The sequence below is a fragment of the Rhinoderma darwinii genome, chromosome 7 (assembly GCF_050947455.1).
Source record: "Rhinoderma darwinii isolate aRhiDar2 chromosome 7, aRhiDar2.hap1, whole genome shotgun sequence".
Classification (NCBI taxonomy): Eukaryota; Metazoa; Chordata; class Amphibia; order Anura; family Rhinodermatidae; genus Rhinoderma; species Rhinoderma darwinii.
The window spans coordinates 16,698,120-16,724,409 of NC_134693.1; the positions used below are offsets into that span (position 1 = coordinate 16,698,120).

At 40.2% G+C, this 26,290-nt stretch overlaps 1 protein-coding gene across 2 annotated transcripts; it reads left to right on the forward strand.

Moving 5' to 3' along the window:
- Nucleotides 1-5,349: 5,349 nt before the first annotated feature.
- Nucleotides 5,350-25,734, forward strand: LHX8 (LIM homeobox 8). 2 transcript variants are annotated; one of them, XM_075832863.1, is made up of 9 exons: nucleotides 5,350-5,654; nucleotides 8,017-8,094; nucleotides 10,831-10,998; nucleotides 17,049-17,170; nucleotides 19,154-19,374; nucleotides 19,472-19,575; nucleotides 19,793-19,888; nucleotides 23,028-23,211; nucleotides 25,183-25,733. In XM_075832863.1, the coding sequence occupies exons 1-9, from the start codon at nucleotides 5,580-5,582 to the stop codon at nucleotides 25,257-25,259; spliced, it is 1,125 nt and encodes a 374-aa protein (XP_075688978.1). In that variant the 5' UTR covers nucleotides 5,350-5,579; the 3' UTR covers nucleotides 25,260-25,733. The 2 variants fall into 2 exon arrangements, with proteins under 2 accessions (XP_075688978.1, XP_075688979.1); XM_075832864.1 differs by lacking the exon at nucleotides 5,350-5,654 and adding an exon at nucleotides 7,828-7,925 and having other exon boundaries at nucleotides 25,183-25,734.
- Nucleotides 25,735-26,290: the final 556 nt, after the last annotated feature.

A 26,290-nucleotide genomic window follows, 5' to 3' on the forward strand; every position in this document is an offset into this window, starting at 1 on the left:
ACCGCTATAGGGGACAATTAAATAAAGTACTTATTGAGATTTTTGCTTATTAACGATACGAGTCGTTCTTATGGCTGGTTATATAATAACATTTATGAACTTTTATTTCAACCAGCAATGGGCAGTATACAGCATGGTAGGCAATGTGTGTGTGATATAGTTCAAATACAATTATTGACTTCTCAATAGTTTTGTTTAATTCACAAATGTAGCAGAGCTCAGTTTGTCATTTGGCACAACCTTGTCATTTGGCATGATGTGTTATTTTACATAGGACTGCAGCTAAACAAGTAAAGTTTATTTGCCATTTGTGCTAGGTACATTGGAACTGTTTGTAGGTGCAGGGCTACAACACTTTGCATGTATAGATATAGAGTATACACAGAAACATACACCAGTGTACATTGTCTTGTATTTTTCTTTGTATAATTCAACTAGTGTATACTCAATTCATACACTTCTAGGATAAGGGTAGGGGCCATTTCAGTGAGGGTGGGTGGGGGAAGTTATACTGGTGCACAAAACAGTTAGGCCTCATGCACACGACCGTGGTGTTTTTCTGGTCCGCAAATTCCAGGACCGTGTTCCGTGGAATGTCATCCGCAGTTCATCCGTATGTAATCCGCAAAATGCGGATGAAAAAAAAAAAGCCTAGGTAAAACAGGATGACGACAGAACTCATTCCCGGTCGTCGCCTAGCAACATTTCCGCAAATCCGCAAACTGCGGATGACACACGGAGGTGCATCCGCAATTTCCACGGGCCCATTGACTTCTATTGGCATGTCCGCAGCGCATTTGCGGACCGTAATAAGACATGTCCGGAGTTTCTGCGGCACGGATGTGCGGACATGCGGAGAGCCGTGAAAACACGGATAGTGGGTATGGCCACATAGAAATGAATGGGTCCGCAATTAACCCGTGGATTTGCGGTAGAATTGCGGACGCAAAAACACGGTCGTGTGCATGAGGCCTTAAATTACAAATTCAGCTCTGCTATAACTGCATAAAATATCAATATAAAACGGATAACGAATATAAAATATATATAAAAGTATATAAAAGGTTACACACATGGGACACACATTTACATAAGGTGCGATTCTTACCAACTACATAGACTCATTATTGACACGAGCCTAATCCCCGCTGATTATAAGGATATTAGGATCAGGTTTTATATTTTGCACATTATAAACACGAATCTTCGTATAGAGGACATGAATGATTCAGTGGTAATGTTTCCCAAGGACAGGTAAACCCTAAATGCATCGATACTTTATATTTAGTAGTAATTTATTTTGTAAGATTGTTAAAAAAAATCTACGAAAAACATTAGTACTGTATATGTACATAATAAAATATATAATCTTAAATCGAGCAAAATATTCTAAATGTATTATATTTATATTAAATTGGCTTCGAAAAAATATATATAAATTGTCTTCTCACGAATTTTCTTCCTAAATTAAAATAAATAATTTAGAAAAAGAATTAAAAATATTAAAACGTTATACTTATTTCTTTAAAATATATTTTTTTAATTTACAAAAATATTTACTTTTTTTGCCATAAATTCCCAACGTTGTCCCAGGTCGCGACATTTCTCCACTTATTCAGCTCTGACTCAGTTGTAGGACACTTCAATACCTCTAATCCTCTGTGCCCTCCCAAGTCATTGCCTGCACCCCAGACCCTCTCCTAATAACCTGTGTTTACTCCCTGGGTGCTCGGCTTCTACCGGCCCTGACTTATCTCCTGGAGTCATAATTTACTAATTCACATTTCTTTCATTAAAATATCAAGTTTCAATAGGGGGCAGATAGGGCAGAGCAGTCTGTGCCCAGGAGATGAATGGGATCTGTCAATGGAGCCTGCAGAGTATGAGGAAGGGCAAAGTATAGGGATTGTGCCGTTTTGGGTGAAGATTTGTCAACATGTTTCTTTCAGTTATTAGAAGATTATACACATTACATCCCTGCAAATAATCATTGATTTAACTAAAATCTCTAAGATATTATATTATCCACACTGGCTGCACCGAGGAGCGGGCATTCAATGTGCCAAGGGACAGGGATGCCTACCTAGCACAGGGCATTATATTAAGCCTCATATTCCTAGTATTTATCTATCCGCCCTACACATTATACTGCAATATTTGTAATATATTAGATCTGTAGAATATATTAAATATACCTAGAATATACATATTATAGTCAGATCATTAATCCCGCACAATTATAGCCTTATAATCTACATAATGATGATATAAGGAATCAGGTGACATGGACAGAAGGCTATGGAATATACCATGCAGTATGCCGTGTATTGTGCGCTATAGCTGTAGTGCTAGAATGCTAGGTATAGATTTTGTTTGTTACATGTAAGGCAGTAGGTTTACATGCAGTCCTATGTAAAAAACAAAGATAGCATTTAAGGAAAGATGTCCTAAACAAAATAAATGGTACGTACCAAATATGTGTTAGAAAATAGAGAAGCGGCTGTCTCAGAGGAGTCGAAAAATGTGCCGGTTTATAAAAGACGGACGTTTTTTTGCAACAAAATTTTGGGCTAGTCATGGGGGGGGGGTGAACGGAAGATAAAAACGTCTAACATGTCAAGCCAAATTTGTCATGCCACATGTTCCCCGTTAATAAACCTGCTGCAATTTGGGCCATTTTCAGTGTCTTGTGAACGTTTGCCATGTACAATAGTATCCACTTGTGATATCATGAGACGCTCTGATTTACCAAGAGAGATCAACGCAGCTCTGCTACATGCATGTCTATACACACACACACACAATTTTTATATACATTGAAACCTCTCCAAAAGACCACCTCGTTCAGGAAACCAGCTCTTTAGGGTACGTCCACACACAGTGTAAGAACTGCAGAATTTTCGGACAGGTTTTTCCGTGCGGATATCACGCAGCGTATTACAGTAGCAGAAAAGTGGATAAGATATCACAAGTTTTCAATTCCACTATATCTTATGTAAATTGTCCTCTACTTTGAGGAGGACCATAACCATCTGTCAATGCAATTTTGGGTGGTTGTCTCAAAGAGGTTTTAGATAGATAGATTAGATAGATAGATAGATAGATAGATAGATAGATAGATAGATAGATAGATTAGATATTCATACAGATATAGCAGAGCTGTGTTTGTTATTTTAAGCCAAAATGCTTCAAGTTCATGTGCCTAATTTGGATGTTAGTCAATTATTAATAAAGCATCATTTAGGCTAGAACACCAGGGTGATATGAAATTGCATGCGATCTGTAGCAAAGTATTGGAGAAAATTCAAGCATCCGTTTGCAAAAATTCACACTGCGATGGAAATTTTGTGATAGGGATGGGAACAACTTTATGTCACAATGGAGCCTTAGCCTGAAATCATGATACAAGGGGCTTAATATGAATGAAGTCAGTAGGGGGAAAAAAATAAATCACATCTCCAGCAACCTATGGTCCATGCTTTGAGTCAGCTACATTTTGTTTTGCCACTATTTTTGATACATTGTTTTTTGGAAGAATAATAATAATTAAAAAAAAATTACTGTACAATTTTTTGCAAAAAAATAAAATAAATGCAAAACCACATAAAAAAACAGTATGTGCGATTACATAAGACTACAAGCTACTGCATTGTGTACAAAAGGATCAGTTAAATGGTACATATGAGCTCTGCTACATCCGATGTGGGAGAGGTCAGTTGGTGAAATTAGTGGCTCCAACTAGTGACCAGTGTGAGACCAATGTGTTAAACCAGTCACCAATCATGGTGCCCAATCTATGCCAACTTAAAAGTTCAATGACAAACTCAGCTCTGCTACATGTAGAAACACATACACAACATATAGATTATCCAATTTCCCAATGTCATGTCCTCACCTGGAGCTGAACTTGTGCAGAGTCTTGAATAATGCTACAAAATATCCTACAGGACAAAGCAAAGTTATCAAAAGTAATGATCCCCCCCCCCAAAGTCAGGAAGAGGAAGAAGAAGAAAAGGATGATGATGAAGATGATGACTCCTCAGCCTCAGCTCCCAGCCAGGACTCAGCTCGGCAGCTCAGTGATTTGGGTTTTGCCCTGTGTCAGGCTGGGAGCTGGATGTTAATTAGCACCACACTGTTTGGGGTAGGCTTGATTTTTGCTACTTCACCACATATGATTTGGGGTCACTCACATGTTGTGTTTTATCCTAATGAGAAAGATTTCATATTAAGGATTTGGAGAAGTGGCAGAGGGATAGAACAGCAGAGAGAGGCTGCTACGACTACTGGGGGTCTCTCGAGGGGTGCAGCCTGATATGGGGGAGACTGAGACAACGCTGATGGAACAGGTTGGTGAGGGGGACTACTGAGCGCAGCAGCTTCTATTGCAGCACATGGGGACTTGTAATTCCTCACTAATCTTTGCTGGGTAGCAGGCTGATTTGGGAACTAAAAGTCGCAGCAACTCTTGTTATATGTGAACATGTAGTACCAATAGTCTTCAGCTGTAGTACCAATAGTCTAAAGGATGATTGGAGAACTACAAGTTCTTAGGGAATACAGGGGTGTATAGATCTCCACATGCCTAATAGCATGCTGCGACTTCTGGTTCCCATTCAGCCTGATGGAGAATTACACGTCCCTGCGTTGAACAGGACTTTTGCGACTGGTGGCTCCTGGTCTTGTAGTTGTCCGCTTGGCATATGTATTATATATATATATATATATATATAATCTGGCTGATGTGGAACTATAAATCGCAGCTGCCTTAGTTTATATAGAAATGTACCACTAGTTTACCACTATTTCTTTGGATTAATGGACTGATATAGGGACCGCAAGTCGCAGTAAGTTCTATTCGTCAATGCTGGGCTGTGTAGTTCTCTGCCAGGTCGCAGCATGCTGGGGATTGGTGTCCACCCGGCTTTGTTACGCATCTGACTAATTTAAGAGCTACAAGTCGCAGCATGCCGGTTCAGTGCCAGGCTGCTGGAGAACTACAGGTCAGAGCATGTCCTGTTAGAAGAATGATTAGTTCTCCACCAGGTGCTGAGGGTCCACAGGTGACAGCTGAATTTGTTGAGTGGGGACTACAACCCTCAACATGTTCAAATTGCAAAATGTAAACCGAACGATAGAGAAATCTCTACCAGGCTTATAGAGAACTGTACAGAAGAACTACAGCTCCCAGCGTCTTAGTTTGGTGGAGTTATCTCTGGCTGGTGGGGAACTACAAATCCCAGCATAAGTATATAGAGACTTGTAGTTTTCCAAAACGCTTTGTTGAAATTCTCTTGATTGTTTGTTTGTAATTGCAGTATTTTTACCAGTCCTGGTGACACTGGCCCTGTCCTGGCGAAGACCCCCAGCAGGAGGAGGGGGCTGCGTCTGTGGAGGTGCGGCCATGTGTGAACGTTGTGTTGTGCTCTCTGGTACCACCCACTTGCAAACAAAAACTTTTCATCTGGGAGGGCAGCGGCAGTGGAGGCGGCTGTCAGGGAGTGAGGTGCTGGGGGTGACTGAGGGCCCCTGGATCCGGCTTGTGGAGTTGGGATGTAATAACCCGGCCTGGCTGTGCCATGTATTGGAAGAGTGAGCAGATGTTCCTATGTAAATTGGAAGACCAGGATATCCCTGCGGTGCCAGCTAACAAGGTGAGGGCATACACGGGGCAGAGCTGGATACTGCCAGAGACCAAGGAGCGGAGAATATGAGAAATATATGGATACATTTACTTGTACTGGATACTGATAGTTTTGCAAAATTCTTAATAATATGGGGAAGAATGTGTGTAGACACACATATATATATATATATATATATATATATCTCCTCCTATAGTAAATGTGTCTGTGTGTAAATTATACAGTGTATAAATATTGTGTGTATATAATGTGCATCAGTGTGTATCTATATAATGCAGGCAAACTCTTTATTATCCTACGTCAGATCATCAAAACTTTGAAAGAGTGTATGTATATATATATATATATATATATATATATATATATATAATTTTATCTTTTAATGTGTTGATGATCTGACGTAGGATATTAGAGACTTTACCTGCAGTCCTATGTAAACTATACTGCTATATTAGGGTTTATTCACGACAGATTTGTTGCAGAAATGTCTGCGATTGAAAATCCATTCCATACAATGTGGTTGTTTCTCCAGCATGTGTATGGATATGTCTGCAAACCCCATTCAGATGTATGGAGCAGTCGCAGAAATTTCTGTAACAAATCTGTCATGTGTGAATTCACCCTAATACAGTATCTATCTATCGATCCCATATCTGTCTGTATGTATCTAAATTACATCCTGAGTTCTTCTCTGAACTTTCAATATTGATGTAGAGAAACATCCGACAAAAAATAAAAAGTACATAATACAAATATACGGATATAAACGCTTATATTACACATTTATGGATTTAATAATGTGGTTACTCCGGAAATATCTGTTGCAGAATTCAGAAAATATGCACACAAAAAAAGTATTTGATAGCAAACTATTAATATCTGCAATGTGGCATGTATATATTCAGCAGTGCGTGTTTTACAGGTACAGCGCAAATTACTATAATAGAATAGTAATGATTTATAATACCAATACTAACTATTTTATTAATATTCATATTCTAGAAATAATTGTTGACAAGCGGACACTGATAATATAATTTTTATTATTGTTAATATTATCATTACATTTCTTGACCAGTTTCTAAATTTTCTTTAATGATTTTAGTATATATTTTCCTGTAATGATTTTAGTATATATTTTCCTGTATACCCGGATTAGTGTATAATTTGTGGGTGAATAATCCTTATTTGTTCAGTTTAAACCCATGTATTTACAGTTGTGGTGTCATGTAGTGTCCCATCACCAGGAACTACTCCACCAGTCCTCCTCGTGTAATAATAATGGATGTACACGCAGCAATAATTGTAATGGCTGCAGGAAAATACTTGTGTAATATTTATAATGTTGGGTGTGTAACGATTATTCATTATGAGAGTGAATGTGTACAGGATTGCTGTGAGGAATACATTGTGTATCGGTGTACAGGTTGTATTGATGTGTGTGTAGTGTGACAAGGAATAGTGTACAGATGTAGCAGAGCGGAGTGTCATTAGGCATAACTAGTGTTGTATTGGACTGCAGGTAGATTGTGCACACATTAAGTGGTGGAAATTCGGCTCTGCTACATCATTGTGTAGTATATTGATGTTTATAATAGGCAGTGTGTGTACTTTTTGTTAATTTTCTCGCATAGCTTTGTATTAAATGTTGAACGTGTGTATATAATGATTACATACGATATATATCTTGTCAGGTAATATTTGTATCGTGTTTCACGGTAATTATCCAGTTTAGTGTATCAGGTACTATTTGTGACTATTATACACTAGTTGTGTGAGGGGTCACTGATAATAATACCGGGTATGTGAAGTTAGTTGTCTGTCTAATACTTTTTTACTTTTTATATTTCTCCATATTTGTACTTTTTACGCGACCCCTGGTAATTATCCCGTTATCACCTCTCCCCCCGTAGAACAATAAATGGGTCATCCCCAGGTGGAAGCCGCTGTGTAATCAGCGGCAGGTGGACCTGCGCATTTTATCGCGGGAGGGGGGGGGGATGATTCGGGTTAATTTGCTGCATTTTCATTCAAATCGTCCCCGGGCGGCTCAGAGCCCGCGATAATTATTCTCTCGAGTGTCCGATTATAAAACCTCTTCACCTTCCAGGGGTTATCCCATAGCGGAGCATTGTGTGCTGTGCAGCTGCACCGGGCGCAGGAGACCGCAGGCGGTGGCGCAGGGCGCAGAAGGTTCGGGCGCCTCATGGTCTGATGTAAGGTCGCGGCACGCAAGAGGTTAAATAGAGCGTAAAACGCGCAGGGAGCGCTATGACACAGGTGTGGGCGACTGTCACCTGGCTGGCTGTCGGGTGGGTGTTTGGGGGGTGTACGCCCGGAATTTGACTCTATCATTGCTGTTTCCTCACAGTTTACGTCCCTTATGTCCGAGGAGTGCGGGGGAGCAGCGCTGACCATGGGCCGGAGCCGCAAAAACGAGGGCAGCCTGGTAAGTGCAGGAATCCTAAAAATTGCGACATTATGCTGGAAATGTGAATTCTGCTACGATGCAACACCCGGCTCCGGGCACATGCGGATAAAATGTATCTGTTACACAAAGAATAATATAAATCTGATTGAATAGTAATTTAATTTAAATATTCGCATAGAAATCATCTGAATATTGGTGCAATTTGGATCCCAAAAATGTCAAATTACAAAATAATCTACAGATGGGAACCAGACAAATGATTTCTGGAGCAATATAACAAGTCAAAGTATTTCCCAGGTCGAAAAAAGTCGTTTAATGAGCCAAGAGGTTCAGAAGTAGGGACTGTCCCTCCTAATAAAGGACACTTGGGGGGGTGATAAAATGTTGTTTTATATGTCTATAAATATATATAATTTTGTGATAACTCTTCGGCCACGATCACACACGTGCAGTTTTTTGTTTTTTTTTTTAAAACAAACTCAGAAGTGGATACAAAATAAAGATCATCAGTCTTTTAGTCTTTACCTTTTCTTTTGCTTGGATCCACTTCTGGCTAAAAAAAAAAAACGGAACCAAAACGTCAAAAGTGTGTGTGTGTATATATATATATATATATATATATATATATATATATATATATATATATATATATATATATATATATATATATATATATATGTGTGTGTGTGTCTCTGGCCTCCTACACACACAATACAGATGTAGCAGAGTTGAAATTGTCACTGAACTTTTTCTTGCTGATGTGCACTTTTCTTATCCAATGATTGAGGATTCTGCTGGGCAGTTGATTGCATTAGGAGGAAAAAAAATCTATCTAACCTTCTATCTGGATATATATATATATATATATATATATATATATATATATATATACACGCACGCAACAAGGGGCCCAATACGTTCACCTTAAAGCTGCCTTCTATAAATGTCTAAGCTAATGAATTTTATGGCTAACCACTACTGAGGGATTGTGAGGGGGTGATGTAATGATGGGATATTTGAAAGCAACGGGCCCATATACTGTTCTTGCACTGGGACCCTCAGCTGTGTTTGCCTATGTGTATGATATATATATATATATATATATATTATTTTTTTATGTGTGACTTCTTTCTAGGTGTTTCTGCAGTCCTATATGAAACCACAGGTCACGCTCGAATCTAAATAACAAACTCCACACTGCTGTATCAGTATTTTGTGTGTGTATAATGTAGTGTGGTAGATATTTGTAGTCCTATATAAAACCACATGTAGCCAAGTGACAGATTTGAGACTGCTACATCTGTATACATGCGTCTGTTTATATGTGGATAGTTACATTTTAGTTTACAACCGTTTTATTTTGTTTGCGCCTTTTTATAAATATATTGAAGTCTGATACATTATGGAGGAAGTGTAATATTATCATTCAGTATTTATAAACATGCCTTGGCTACAGATATATTATATTATACACACTTTTTACATTGGATAACCTGCCTGACCAGATTTCCCCTTTGAGGTGTTATCTATTTGGGGATATTCTGATGTATTGGGGAGAACATCTCCCATAGATCCTGTGTGTGATTGTTATATCAGCGCTGTATATATGTTACATTCAATTTCTGCGTGGATTTTTGCCTTCTATATATAACCGCTAAAGGTTAGTGGGCACTGATTGGCATTTAATTTTTATTTTTTATTTTTATTTTTTACCTTGATGCCCATAATGAGACGTTCTGTGCTTCATGTTGTTTACTGGGGTCATCAGTTGAACTGTCCTAAATGTAACATTGTCTTTGCAAGCTCTGATTTTGCATGTGAAATGATTGATTATATGTAGTGATGCCTGTAAATAACCCAGAGCGGATCAATGAGCGCTGTCCAGACATCCGCAGTTTTAAGGGTGCCCAGAAAACGCATATTTTTAGAAAGGTCTACAACATTCCCTAACCGGACTCCTTGCCTTGGCCCCTTTTACATTAGTCGTCAGACCTGACCCCCCCCCCCCCCCCCTAATGCACTTCATGTCCGTCATACACGGATACTGGCTGGTGACCGGCTCCTGCAGCTTTATGTTACTACCGCGTGTGTATAAAAGATGGCCGGACCATTGTACTGAACAAGCACTTTTACATTGTGTCTCCCTTATTTCCTCATAGATTGTAAGCTCTTGTTATCCGGCTCCTCACTCCTCTTGTTAGAATTGTTATTAGTTTTGTCACTACGTAATGTCTGATGTCTGTACATGTTCCCTCTGAATTGTAAAGTGCTGCAGAATTTTTTGGCGCCATATAAAGATTTATTATTATTATGAAGAACCAATCAGACCGTGTGTGTGTGTGCGTGCGTGCGTGTGTCTAGTGTCATCACTGAGGATGTAACCACCGGTCCTGAAGATTTGGTCCCCATTAAAGTTCTACTTGAATATCCACAATTTCCTAGTGGATCATATACTGTATATCGGTCACTAGAATCCTTCCTGCCCCCCCCCCCCCCCCCATCCCTTATATAGTTTTGCTTGTACGTTTCTTGGTCAAATTTTGTTTTCTTGAAAATCTCAGACCACATTCCCTGAGGATTGTAACTATTACTTCTAAAAAAAAAAAACTGCTGAAAACGGTCGCCATGTAGGAAGCGATCATTTATTTGGTTGTCTATAATCTATTTGCCGATGTATTGTGTAATCTATTACATTATATTCTACTACGTCTTAACCATTTGATAGCTGACTTTCTCGTTGTTGTTTCCTCTCAGCTTCAAGGAAGTCCCGGGGCAGCGTTGGACGAGGATTCTTGTTCGTCGGCTCCTCTGTCTCCGGTGTCGTCGTCTTCTCCTCATTCCATGCCTTCTTCAGGACACACTCAAGGGAAAAGTATCTGTAGCAGCTGTGGGATGGAAATTGTAGATAAATACCTGCTCAAGGTGAGACCTGCTCCATGTGGACTGTATAATGTTTGTTATTTGTATCTTTTTATTTTTCCTGATTTTTGGTTTAGAATCCAGCAATGTGTGTTACGCCCAGCGCTCTCCTCCTCGTACTTGTTCGCTATCATAGCCATGCCCTCACAGAAAAAAAACGGTCCCCGTTGCAATAGCTTGAGCTCGGGGGCTCTGGTTGTTATAGGCAACAAGGTCAGTATTTAATTTTAGATGGTTTTGATAAATGAGGCCCAAATATGTTACAAAGATCTTCTGGTTGTGATGGAAGATATTCTTATGGGAAGATGTATGCATTAACGCAGCGGTCCCCAAGGCATGCTGGGAGTTGTAGTTTCTCAACAGCTGGGAAGAAATATATTAATAACAATTTTACGATTTCTGCGTCTACTTGTGGATGAAGCGGATCATTCTCAAATGAGTCTGCCATCGTGTGACAATTTTTTATTTTTTTTAAACATTGGTGTGATTTTTTTTCAGGTAAAGTGCTGCGGAATTTGTTGGGGCTATATAAAGATTATTATTATTATTATTATTATTATTATTATTATTATTATTATTAAAAACCAATTGTAGCAAAGTTGCGATGATGAAACTGACGTATTTACACCTATGGCGAGCGTAAAGGAGCAGTATAGAGCGGCTGATATCGGTCACACACCTGTATAAATGTTTCTGGAGCTTCTCCACATTGGACTTGGTCTGTTGTCTTGTTAAACAATATTACCATTGGCTGATACCAGAGAACAAAATATTCAAGTGTGCAAAGTACATAAGATTAGTTATCGATTCATCTCTTGCTGAATTGCAAAGTCTGAATACAGAAAGGAGAGGAGTGGAGGGGGGCAAATACTTTTGAACAAACATATATATTATTGCCTTTTCCATTTTTAGAATATTTTTGTTTATTTTAACTAAACCTGATTCTATTTATTTTTTTATTTTTTTTAATACAAAATTAAACATTAGCAATAGTCCTTTGTCAGAAATCTGAGCTAAGGTTTGGATACGTTTGATTGTGGCCACCACAGGGCTTGTGGGAAATTAGCCGGCTAATGTAAGCTTGGCCCCAGTGGGGAGCCCATCATTTCTAGGACTGGGAAACACCCATTCCAGGACAGGGGGAAATTCAGTGTGATCTTAAAGGCCATGTACACCTTTTGAAAAAGTTTGTTTTTTTAATAAAAATGTCTATCGGTTTGTTTGGTGCAACTTTCTAATTAGTTTTCAAAAATGTATTTTTACTTTTTTGAGATACAGCTGCTTTGTATCCTGTATACAGAGCAGCTGCAGCTAGTGCTGAAACCTGTATCAGTCCGGTCAACTGGACTGACCAGTTCGGTGACAGCGGGTCCTTCGTCTGACACACAGGAACCACCTGTAATCGATCACATCTCAGTTAAGAACTTCGATGTGATCGATGACCGCTCAATCCTGCGCGTCAGACGCACCGGACCCGCTGACACTGAACCCCTTAGTTTGTGGTTAAGGTTCTAGATTCTGTATCTGAAGTGTTTCCTGACATAAGACTGGATTTGAGAGGGTAAGGCTGGATTCACACGAGCACATTACGTCCGTAATGGACGGAACGTATTTTGGCCGCTAATCCTGGACCGAACACACTGCAGGGAGCCGGGCTCCTGCCTAAGAAAGATTTAAGGCTATGGTTTTATTTTTTTTTACTAACAAATTAAAGTTAAAAGGCGTTTCCATAAATGAAGACCTGATGTATATACGTTCTATCAGTAATCCTGAGAAATGATGAGCTGGGAAATTATTCTTGTATTGATCTTCGCTCCTTGCATTGGTTTATAATGTAAGAAGTCCAGATTAGTTTGTATAAATGTGTTTGGAAACATTGAAGATTCCTCTTGGTCTGGGTCATTAGATTTACATTCTTTACACTCTTTATTTTATTTGTATTATCTCTGATTTATTTTTTTATGGCCTCAGATCCGTCTGTTTTTTGTGTTCCCTCCTATTCTACATAATTATAAAGCTGGGTATTTTGCACAGGTCCAGCATGGGAACCTGGGCAGATGCCATGACCTACTGGGGGTGGGGGGCATAATATGGGTAAACATGCTCTCTGCTTGTATAGCCAGGGGTTGGGTGACCAGGGCACCCACTGTGAGTGTCACTTAAGGGCCTTAATACACCATAGACTAGAAGTCTGCCAGTCCTGTACCAAAAGAATATATATTGGCATATGTATGCACCATAGAAGCTTATAGGTACTCTATAGTATATTTCCCCCCACCCCATCCACTCAAGGTCTATATGACTGACCTAGTGCCCAAACGTTTTATATATATATATATATATATATATATATATATATATATATCTCTATCTCCTAATTTTGTACACATCAGTAATTTGATCTGTAGCGTCCCAGGTGTTGTGAAGCTGTAAATGCCAGCATGTCCTAGAAGCTGCAGACTGTCAGAAAACAGTTTGAGGGCCACGGGTTGCAGACTATTGGTTTACATCTAGGAAATTTGCTCTAAAATAGGCAGCTCTTTGCCTTCAGACATTGGAGTGGAGTTCTGCACAGATAATCTGTTGTAATCTTCAATTCTGGTGTTGTCCGTCCTCCGGTGTTCAGCCCTATTTGGTCTGTGACCTATTCATGATGGAAAGACATTACTTTCACTTGTACTATTTTCTCTGGCACAACTTTTGCAGTTTGCTATCTAAATATTCAGATGTAGCAGAGCTGAGTTTGCCATTCAACTATTTAGGCCTGCATCATGTGTTAATCCTTATTGAGTACATTTGTGTAAAACCCCAGTTGACACATGTTCACTAAATATCTGAGTGGGCACTATTACATCTGTAATTTCTATACAGCTCCCATAATTCTCTAACACTGAACATTTGCGGTCATGATGTAGACAACCCATTTTCCAAAACCTTTTTAGGGTTGCTCCGTTTATAAAAGACCATCAATTAGCCAGAGGGGGGAGTATCTCTTACTCTGGAGGACCTGACGCGTCCATGCAATACACGGACTGCTTACTGATTTCAAAGAAAATGGTGTAATGCTTCGTTTCCCCTGTGGTGGCGCTGCAGGCAAATTGAATATTTGCTGTGAAGTTCTCCCACAGATTATAGCTGATTGCTTGGAAACCCTTCTGCCAAAAAAGGATTTTCCAAAGTGGACAACCCCTTTAAAAATCTATTTAGACAATTGGCCGGTTTACGGTGTGCCTGTCACCAGTCTCCGTCATCGTGCACAGCAATAATGAAATTGAACATAATTCCAAATCTGTTCCTTCTGGCATCTAAACAGCCCCTACATTCCTGCATGTATAAATAAACACGGCCTGTACATGAGGCTCCACACAGGGAATGCGGTGCTCGGTGTGAAGGAGATGACTTGTGCTCCGCCGTACAACGTACATATTCTGTATATAGCGGCATTACATATGTAAACATACTTTTGAGATCCAGATAGATGGCTAGTTAATGGCTATATTCCTGTTTTTGTTATGCAGATGTAGCAGAGCTGAACTAGTCCCTTTTAGGGGCAGCAGTGTATGTATACGGTGATTACTCCTAGAAGGTAATGCAGTAGGTTTACTTGCAGTCCCATGTAAAAACCCACAGATAATACTTGGCATAGTTCAGTTGTGGTGGTTTTGCAAACTGAACTCTGCAACATCTGCATTTGTCAACCGCTGTATGTTGCATCGTTCAACAGAATGACCGTGTCCAGCCCAGTTCACACATCCACATGGGTGTCAGGGGACTTGTTGGCTAATGTCTGAACTCGTAATGTTAAGTGATTTGGGAAAATTGTCCAAGTTTGAGTTACTCGGTTTCTAAGTCCTTTTTCTGGTTGTGTCTGAGAATTACAATAGTGACTTGGTGAAATTTAAAATTCTAAAAAAAACGTAATTTCTGTAGTTACATTTGTATTTTGTGCGTGTATGTTATGATTTTCTTTATTTTGTATGTAACATTTTTCTAATCTTTTACTTCCACATTTCTGTGACTGTTCTTTGCTGTTCTTTGTGTTTTATCCTCCGTCCCAGTGACGGTCTCTTCTGCAGTGTATCTGATGTTTTGGGTTTTTTTTTGTGCTAAAATATGTTCTTGGTAAATATTCCACACAAATCCTTCACGTAAAAGGTACTATTGGTGATTATTCTATACGTTCTGAGAAGCGGAGGGTATAAAGTGCTGGTGGCTAAGGACCCTTTTACATGGGCCAATAATCCGGCCAATGAGCGTTCATATGATCGCTTGTTCCTAATCGTTGCACTGTGTGACGATCTGCTCATCTATGCAGCATTAAAGATCAGTTGTCAGCAGCAAATCTCCCTGTGCCGACCTGATAGAAATGTATGGGGATGAGCGATCATAGTAACGAGTTATCGCCCTAATGCATAACCAATGATTGCTCCTTGTGAAGGGAACAAACCAGTGGCAATCGACGAGCTGTCTCGGTTTCATGGCCCGGTGTAATAGGACCTTAATGGCAAATGTACACAATGCGTATTACGCGTGAATTTGCTGCGCGTATTTTCTTACGGCAAATCGGCATTTAATATAGTACCAGCAAAGTACAGGCGATTTTAAGAAATTTCACCTACACACTGCAGATTTTTTTTTTCTACACGGAAATTTAACTTCGGTGCATTTTTTAAAATCCACAGCGTATCTTTGCGTTTCTGCTTGCGAATTGTATCTGACTATTTTTTTATTTTTAAAACCGCATCTATTTCCGCATCAAAAACCGTCCCTGTGGATTTTCTGCACCAAATTCTGCAATGTCTGCATGTAGACTAAAACTAGGTAAACGCAGGTAATATCTGTACCGAATAGTGCGTATTTTTATTTTTTTTGTGTGTGTCTTTTAGGTGCAGTTTTTATACTTTTGATGCGGGAATAGGTGCGGTTTTATGTTGAGGATTTTGGTGCTTTTTAATGTGAACATAAAAATAATTGATGGTTGTTCGGACATGGTGGTAGGTCCCATGAATAATTTGATAGCTGTTTGTGCTGTTGAATGGTGATTTATTTCCGATCATTGAGCGCGTTGTGTGAGCGATCACACAGCGATTTCAGACAAGAATTGACACAGATCGTATCAAAGATCGCAAATACAAATCTCTCTTCCTGAGAATGGACCATCATTTATTTTCACATCGTGGGTTTGACTGCTTGTTGGTTAACCCTTTAGATAATGGAATTATTTGGGACATAAACTGAATTGAATTACTAGAAATATTATTATTACGTATAGAAAATATCTGGGTCATCTCACTGCAGTTATGACCGAGTGATGTGTTCGGGTGGTGTATACGTGTGTGTATCTCCATGGGCAGCCTTATGTTGAATGCTGCTCTGTACCCCACCACCTGTTGGTGCCCCCCCCCATATGTACTATTATTCCGTGTATATAGTGACTATTGGCATAATAAAGGATGGTGATGGAATACCAGTGTAATACATTGACCAAATAACACTTGTCTAAACAACAATGCTATACGGAGCTGCCACTGGCATAAAACGCTGTACCATGCCACACAATGCCATAATACGACATGCAGTGCCCAATGACCGCGCCACATATATATATATATATACGCAATCTAATAACATGCTATACAATGTCTTGATACTGCCATACAATTTTAAGATTCGGTGTAGTCTCAAGCATCAAATACTAGTCCCTCAGTGGCGCCCCCTTCTGCAGGGATAACTACAGGTCGCACACCCCAAAAGCTGTCAATCTATATATAATCTACTTATTGGAGGATCTATAGGTTTATCTCGATGACAATATACATAATTATCTAGTAGTATTACACTTTCCTTAATCGCCTGGATGGTGGAAATGTGCGGCAAATTTAGGATTCTGACTGTCGGATAAGGAACTCATTGCGACGCTCCTCTTGTATAAATTTTAGGTCGGACGCTGCAGTGACGGAAGTTCTGTCTGTAATCCTGTAATGTCTTATACTGATACATTATAGATCTATAATGTGACGTCTTGGATGATGAAGGCCTTCCTTTCTCTGCAGGTAAATGATCTGTGCTGGCACGTCCGCTGTCTGTCCTGTAGTGTTTGCCGAACGTCCCTGGGGAGGCATACCAGCTGCTACATCAAAGATAAAGATATATTCTGCAAACTTGATTATTTTAGGTACTATTCATGTATGTATTCATTACAACCACGTGACTGTCACTTGCGAAATATTTACCCGTTTTGTTATGTTTTTGCAATTGTTGAAGTTCTGATACATGACCACATTGGGAGAGATTTATCAAAAAGTGGAGTTCAGTAGTTGACATGTCAACCAATCAGATTCCACCTCCTTTTATAGAGGCCCTTTGAAAAATAAAAGTTGCAACCTGATTAGTTACAACTTCACTTTTTTTTTTTTCTTTGCACCAGTTTTGCTAAATCTCCCCTTATGGGTATGTTCACGCGGGAAATTATCGGATGTTTTTCTGGCCGTAAATCAGAAAAATGCCTACAAGCATCTGTCCATTGATTTCAATGGGAAATACGGCGCTCTGTTCAGACGGGGCGTTTTTTTACGCTTTGTTTTCCAAAAACGGCACGTTAAAAGACACCAAACCTAAGTGAATGTCACTTCTTGGGATGTTTTTGGAGCAGTTTTTCATTGGCTCTATAGAAAAACTGCTTGAAAAACACGAGTTGCTAAAAAAAAAAAGTCTGAAAATCAGGAGCTGGTTTCCCTTGAAAACAGCTCCGTATTTTCAGTTGTTTTTTTGATAAGAGTGTGAACATACCCTATGTGTTCTGTGATGTTTTTTTTATGAGATTTGTCTTGTCTTTATTGGGGTGCTGCAATGTGAAAAATAAATGTTTTGGTATCTTGGACTGGGCTCGAAAGCCTCTAGGGCTGGCCTAGATTTTGGTATTTGTACACAATGCTTGCTGATAACAGGTGTATTTGGGTTGATGCATATCTAACAGTATTGCAGTTGATAAAGGAATTGTCCACTTTGGGCTATCCCTTTTGTGTTAGAAATTGCCCCCGATCCCAATGTTGGGCTGATAACAGGATGTCCCCAGCGGTCAACTGTACTCTGCAAGGGGAGCCGGACTAGAAGTATTCAGTTTCTCTGCAGTGCCCCCACAGGGGAAGTGAAGCATTACAGTAATCGGTGCTCCAGAGTGATTGTTTCCCTTCCTTGGCCCTCTCCATTACCTAAAGTGACACCCCCCCCCCTTTCTCTATAACCTAAAAATAATTAACAGGGTATTAAAAGATGCACTAGAGGAAGATAAATGTTGATAAATACAATGCATAACAAATTCGAAAAAAACCACGCAGGACATGAATTTTTAACTAGAATAAAATCAATGTTTATTGATTACTTATTAAAAAGGTGTTGAGCAACAACAGATACATAAAAAATGGCATGAGACAGACACCGGAATAGAAGCAAAAAACGAGATGGACTCCCTGCATACAGGATCGACCCCAGATAACAATAAATATATTATAAGAAAGCCGTTGCAAAATACTAAAAGTACAAATATATGGATATAATCCTGTTCATTCAAAATAGTATAGGATCACCCAAAATGGAAATGACGTGAATAGGATAAACAATCCAAAGAAAGATATAATATCATAAAATGAATGGCCAAGCTGGAAGCAAAGGCCAGAAAGGAGGCGTATTGGTGTGGCGGACTCCCCGATACTGCTGCTTCCAGGGACTCCCCGATACTGCTGCTTCCAGGGACTCCCCGATACTACTTCCAGGGACTCCCTGATACTGCTGCTTCCAGGGACTCCCCGACACTCCTGCTTCCAGGGACTCCCCGACGCTCCTGCTTCCAGCTTGGCCATTCATTTTTTGGTATTCTACTTTGTTTTTTGCTTCTATTCCTGTGTCTGCATCTCATGGCACGTTTTTTGTCTGTTGCTCAACACCTTTTTAATAAGTAATCAATAAACATTGATTTTATTCTTGTTAAATTCATGGCCTGCACGGTTTTTAGAATTGGTTATATATTAGTGTTACATGCATTCAAGACACTTTATGGGAATAATAAATTAGCGTGGTACATACAATGCATGTATACCATGTTTTTGATTGTATTTTTAGTGTGCACATATTTAAAGTAAACTCCTGTTTTGCCATCCAGGCGGTATGGAACGCGGTGTTCGCGTTGCGGCAGACACATCCACTCCACAGACTGGGTGAGACGAGCCAAGGGCAACGTCTACCACTTGGCGTGCTTTGCCTGCTATTCCTGCAAGAGACAGCTGTCCACGGGGGAAGAGTTTGCTCTGGTGGAAGAGAAGGTGCTCTGCCGCGTGCATTACGACTGTATGCTGGATAACCTAAAGAGAGCAGTGGAAAACGGTGCGTGCCCCTCCACCGCGCTGCTGCAGGACTGGGATCTTATGTAATGCAACAAAAATGTAAATTATATTTTTTTTTTTTTTTTTTTTTTCTCCAGGGAATCGGGTTAGTGTGGAAGGGGCTTTGTTGACAGAGCAGGATATTAATCAACCGAAACCAGCTAAGAGAGCTCGGACAAGTTTCACTGCAGACCAACTCCAAGTAAGTTACATGTAGGCCTCTGTGTATACTTCTGAATATACTGTAATTAAGTGCCAGGGGGTGTTGTCATGGTAGCAACCACATATGTACAGTTGATTTATATAGAATTCAGGTATAAAGCTCAGATCCAGGCTACGGAAATGTAGCTGTAGATTTTTGGTTTGTCAGACTGAAAATGTTTTAATTATTTTACAATCTATTCATTTTTACTTTCAAGGTTATGCAAGCACAATTTGCTCAAGACAACAACCCTGACGCACAAACACTACAAAAGTTGTCGGAAAGGACAGGTCTTAGCAGGCGTGTAATACAGGTAATGGACTGCTGTAAGAAAGGATTAATTTTTTTTTGTGAACCCATCCATAGGGCTTGTCCACACGCTGCAGAATTGCCGCGTTTTTTTCCAAATTGTATTTCGGATGGAAAAAACGCAGCAGGATACAGTAGCAGCATAGTGGATGAGCTTCACCAAATCTCATACACACTGCGTAAAAATTCTCAGCAGAGATTGACCTGCGGTGCATATTTTTCGGACCGCAGCATGTTAATTCCTCCTGTGGAAAGTGACTGAATTGCTGCGTTTTTTTAGAGGAGATGTTTCCATCTCCCAGCATTGAGAAAAACACGCACCGTTCTCTGCCGTAAAAAACGCAGGAAGTAATGCGTTTTTGCCGCAGTGGAATGTCTGCATTTTTCAACGGAATTACTGCAGAAATTTTCTGCAGCTATTCTGTTGTGGACACAAAGTCCTAACTTTGTAAATACGTCACATTACTCCTGTATTATACTCCAGAGCTGCACTCACTATTCTGCTGGTGGAGTTACTGTGTACATACATTATATATCCTGTACTGATCCTGAGTTACAGCCTGTATTATACTCCAGAGCTGCACTCCGTATTCTGCTGGTGGAGTCACTGTGTACATACATTACATTACTTATCCTGTACTGCTTCTGAATTACAGCCTGTATTATACTCCAGAGCTTCATTCACAATTCTGCATATTACATACTTCAAATCTGCCAGCATTTGACTTAAAGGAAGTGTCCACTTTATAGCAGGGACTGTACATATATGTGATGTAGGAAAGCTGTCCCTGCATTATAAGAGCTCCGCTAGGGAGTTAGGGTTGTGTCTGTCGACAAACTTACTGACTAACTCAGGATCAGTACAGGATACGTAATGTATGTACACAGTTACATAGTTTGTAGGGTTGAAAAAAAGACGCCTGTCCATCAAGTTCAACCAAGGGACGGGAAAAGGGAAGACTCAGTGACTCAACTTTTTCTGTAAAACATACAATATACATACAAAATGGCCCACAGTAATAACGGTTTAATTTCGCCAATGAAAATGGACAGGGCATGTCTCTTAATAAATCTTGTGCATTTGGAGTTACCCGACTGAGTTTATTTTTATGCTACTATGAGCAGATGGACTTTTGTGCCAATTGGCACCTTTTTTTTAAAAAAATTTTATTTAGCCTTTTGAGGCTAGAAGTAAATTTCCAGCTTGACCATGACCACTTTTGTAGCTGGTATCCTGTTTATGAAGTGAGAAGACAAATGACGCAATTTTTGTGCGGATATTGAATGCGACTCTTTAACTTGTGGAATTTTCAGCAAAATCTGGTGTAAACCGAAGTGAGCCACTTTATATATTGTGTATCCAGCAGAACGAGGGGAATAAGTTACCCTACCCTCAAACAGGCTTATGGTGATGACCCTTTATCCCAGATCACATGCAACGCACATCTCCACAACATTCCTATTGTACTGCATGAATATTTGCAGTCTGATTCACATGTGGATTTTCCTTTTCAGGTGAAATGCACAAAATATCAGTGACTGCTAGAGTATGTTCTAAAAACTGCTGCCAAGACGTGGGCTCACCTACCATGACCATAAACTTGTCAGTGTCCCCCCCCCCCCCTTACTGGGACACCCCAACGATCAGCTGTAATGTGTGGGGAAACTTGACAGTAAGGCCCCGTGCACACCACCATATTTTTTTTTTAACCGTCCGTAGTCATTTAGAGTCCTCCGTAAATCATCCGCATATAGGGAAGGGTGTCCGTAAATACGGTCCGTAATACATCCACATTTACGGATCCACTAAATAAAACCGGGAGGAATCTAGGGTAATCCCCTGGCGTCACATAGCAACGCTTCCATAATTACAGATGGCTACAGGATGTACATCCGTAGCTGTCCGTAATTACGGAAGCGCCCATAGACTTATATGAAGAGTCTGTGCGGTAATTACAGACAAAAAAAAAAGGATATGTTCTATCATTTCTATGGCACTGACACCCATCTGTAAAAATACGGAAAGGCGTCCGTAGCCCGTAGAAATGAATGGGTCCGTAATTACAGATGAAAAATACGGTCGTGTTTAATTTCCCTTCAGCGCCACCATGGGAGGAATTAAGCATTGCACAGTGTTTATTAAAATCAATGGCTGTCTGTAATGCAGGGCAGATCCTCCAGAGCGAGAGACACTAATTGTAAGGGTATGTTCACACGCAAACGCAAAATACGTCTGAAATTAGGGAGCTGTTTTCAGGCGAAAACAGACTCTGAATTTCAGACATTTTTGCAAGTACTCGCGTTTTTCGCGGCGTCCATTATGGACGTAATTGGAGCGGTTTTTCAATGGAGTCCATGAAAAACTGCTCCAAAAACGTCCAAAGAAGTGACATGCACTTCTTTGACGTGGGCTTCTTTGTACACCGTCTTTTGACAGCGACGCGTAAAATTACACCTCGTCTGAACAGAACATCATAAAACCCATTGCAAGCAATGGGCAGATGTTTGTAGGCGTAATGGAGCCGTCTTTTCAGGCGTAATTCGAGGCGTAAAACGCCCGACTTAAACCTGAAAATAGGTCGTGTGAACATCCCCTAACTGTTCTCCACTCTGACCAAGAGATGAGGATTCTGAACAGACACCTTAAAAATTCTCTAATGGTATATGTGAATATGGGTTTTCTAAACGGCAATCGCTTTGAGGGTTTGTTCACATGATGTGTTTTCAGACGTAATTCGGGCAGTTTACGCCTGAAAAAACGGCACAATTATGCCTCCAAACATCTGCCCACTGCTTGCATTGTGATTTACGGTGTCCTGTCCCCACGAGGCGTAATTTTACGCGTCGTTTTCAAAATACGGGGCGTAAAGACGCCGCGTAATAAAGTGCAGGTCATTTCTTGGGATGTTTTTGGAGCAGTTTTTTTTTTTTTTGACTCCATTGAAAAACTGCTCCAAAAACGGCCGTGAAAAACGCGAGTTACTACAAAAACGTCTGAAAATCAGGAGCGGTTTTCGCTTTGAAAATACGGAGCAGTTTTCGACTTATTTTGCTAAGCGTGTGAACATACACGGAGATTAATGTAGCTGATGGGTTGCGCTTCTTCAGCTTCACACTCATTTACCTAATATTCCATCTCACAGGTCTGGTTCCAGAATTGTAGAGCTCGTCACAAGAAGCACGTCAGTCCTACTCATTCCTCAACTGCACCAGTTACAGCCATTCAGTCCTCAAGGCTTTCTCCACCAATGATGGATGAAATGACCTACTCTGCATACGTACCTCAAGATGGGCCCATGCTGACTGCCCTGCACAGTTACATGGATGGTGAGTTGACGTCCATCTATTGCAATATAAAAGGTCACTAGGCAACACCTGTAGATATCAACAGGTGCTGAGCATTTAGAGGACCACTCTGTCTATTTAGATCATATTGGGACTGTCCCTTTTAATCTATCCAGTGGCATATGACATTTATATGTAGGTCATCTCAGAAGGCTATGCAAATGCCACATGGAATAGTTTCAGAACTTCCAATTTTGCTAAAGAAATAATTGTTATCGTGGCATCTGAATCCAGAGTTTTCAAAATTTCAGCCAGTTTCCGGAGGTAATGGAATAAGCGTGGGGACGTATCTAGAAAGTGCTGGGCCGCGTAACAAACACTGAATGAGCCACCCCGTGGAAGGTTTCATGCTCCACCTGGCCAGCTCAGGAGCTTGTGTTCTGGGCCCTCTTGAGTCTGTTAAATAAAGAGCTTGATGTAGCATGGGGGCCTTTAGGCCCACTAGGCTTTGGGGCAAAGTCGCAACTGCGACCCTGGTGTCAACGGCCTTTTAGGCTAGGACATCAAGGGGAGTCTTTAACATAATGGTTTTAGAGCCACAAGGTCACCGGAGGTGCTCCCTGTAAGAGCTGTACAGCAATGTCCACATCCAGCAGTCTAGGGTTGTGTAACCGCAAAGTCTAGCAAGACCCAACACCGTGGCAGGTCAGCCTTTTCTGTCTGATGTCTTAAGATGCCGAATTGCTGGTGCATTATTGAGCCATATCTTGGATCTGCCCATAGAGATTGGATTATAGTGGCTTTTGCAGGATCCGGTGACAGTCCTGTTTAGGGACATTATCTGACAACTACAGGTGACCGAACTTAGATGTGGGATTACTTTTATTTGACCAGTAGATGACCTGGGGCCTTCTGCCTGGGCTCCGGCTTCCCACCTACATATGTGGCCAAATTGAGTCTTTAAATCCTAACATTTAGTTATAGTCCATGGCAGACAAGCTCAGGTGGAACCGCTCTGGAAGTTTTCTTAAAGGGAACCTGTTACTAGATTTTAGGCCATTAAACCACCGGCATGTTATGCGGCTGAGGTTTAATGTCCTAAACATTCCTCTCTTAGAACTTCATTTAAGCATTTTTTCTAAAAAGTTTTAATACAGAGCGCTGTATGTAAATGACCAGAGAAGAGTCCTGGTGTACTGGCCTTTGCTTCATTTCAGCACTGAGCATGTGCAGATCGCTGACACCTCTGAAGACTCTTCTTTGGTCATTTTACATACAGCGCACGCTGTACTATAACTTCTATTTAGATAAAATGCTAAGACGGACACGTTTGAGAGAAATATGTTCAGGACGCTATTTCCTGCCAAAAACTGCATCAAAACGGTGTGTGAGATCCTGGCCTAAATGTGCAGCTAGGACTCCGTGTTGGGAAGCTTCCCTTACTATCAAGCTGTCGATCTACGCCCCAAAACACCGTATGCTTTGCAAGAGAAATGAACATGCTGTAGATCAAGAATCCGCACTGCAAGTCATGTGATGTGATGTGATGTGATTGTTTTTTTTTTACTTTTTTTTTTTTTTTAAACCTCTTACACTTTGCTACTGCTGTAAAATGCTGCAAACTTTTTGCAATGAAATCCGTTGCAGAAAATACACAGCTAATCAGCTCTGTGTGCATATTCCCTTAAAGAGAAATCAAGCCTGAATTATTTTCTGGCACAGTGTGTTATAAATACAGGAGAGAAGATCCCACCGGTGAAGCCTCAGCTCTTGGGCATTTCCTAAACTAAAGGGCTTCTATGGCGCGTTTAACCTTAGTCACTGATAATCTATAATCGTTTGATCGCACTGGAAATCTGCGGTGGACCAGTCAGAGACTTGTATCTACAATCTATCAGAAAGAAGATAATTTCCACTGGATTCTCCCTTTTTAATGTTCCTCCGTGTTTCTTACCCGATATTATGTCTAACATATAAAATAACACCCATTGTCTTGTCTTCCTCTCTCCACAGCTCACTCTCCCACTCCTCTTGGTCTTCAGTCGCTCCTGCCTCACTCCATGGCACAGCTACCTATAAGTCACGCATAGACTTCACTTCTGTTTCTTCTGTTTTTCCAAGAATGTAAATGTTTGGGTAAAAATACGGAGTCCTTTATTGTGTATAAAATAGAACGAAGATCATTTAGTTATTTTTCTAACTTCTTTCTATGCTGAAGTACAAGGTGTGTTACCCCGAGCCGCCGCACATACACACGCCGGAGAAATGACCGCGCCGCTGCCCTCCCTGTCCTATGAGTATTATTGCGCCACTAAGTTCTCGACTCGCGCAGCCTTTTATTTTTTTGTACTGTCTGGAATTAGTCCAAACTTAGTTGTGTTTGTTTATTTATTTGTTATCGAGAGAGCACTTTGCCAAAAAGAAGAAAAAAAAAACAAAGGACTGACAAGTGTGCAAAAAAAAAATGTTTACAATTTTTGGGTGAAATTGTATTTTTCATTAGTATGTATCTGTAAATTATTACAAAAGTGCATATGTATTTTGATTTGCTTTAACAGTTCTGAATTATGATTTTTCTTTTTCATCTGTAAACTGAAAAAATTCAGTTGGATTTTTTTTTTTTTTTTTTTTTTCCAAGTAAACTGAATAAAGCTTTGATTACATCCGGCTAAAGTCTCAGTTTGTACAGGTTGGAATTGTATGAAAGGCCTACAAATTTGCATAGGGAATTAACAAGAAATAAGACAAAAATCATGAAGGATGTAGTCATGAGAACAGTGAATCTACACTAGAGGACCCAACGATGTAGATGTAGCAGAGCTGACCTTTGTTAATAAAGCTCTGAGACCAAAAACAAGTTTAATGTATAGACCGGGAAATGCTCCTGACGTATACACCAAACGTAAGCGGTCTACCATGCTATTCCATCCTATCAATAATAGTATACCAGCCGGACGGAGGCCGATAGGACAATTTTTGGTCTATGTCCGCTAATATAGCCCTATGGGCACGTTTAGTGTGCATGTCGAGAGCTTTAGAAAAAGTACATGCTAAACGTAGAGCCAAAAAGTGATGTGTACAAAGCCTAACCGGTTTCTCTTGTGAGCTCTGCTACATCTGT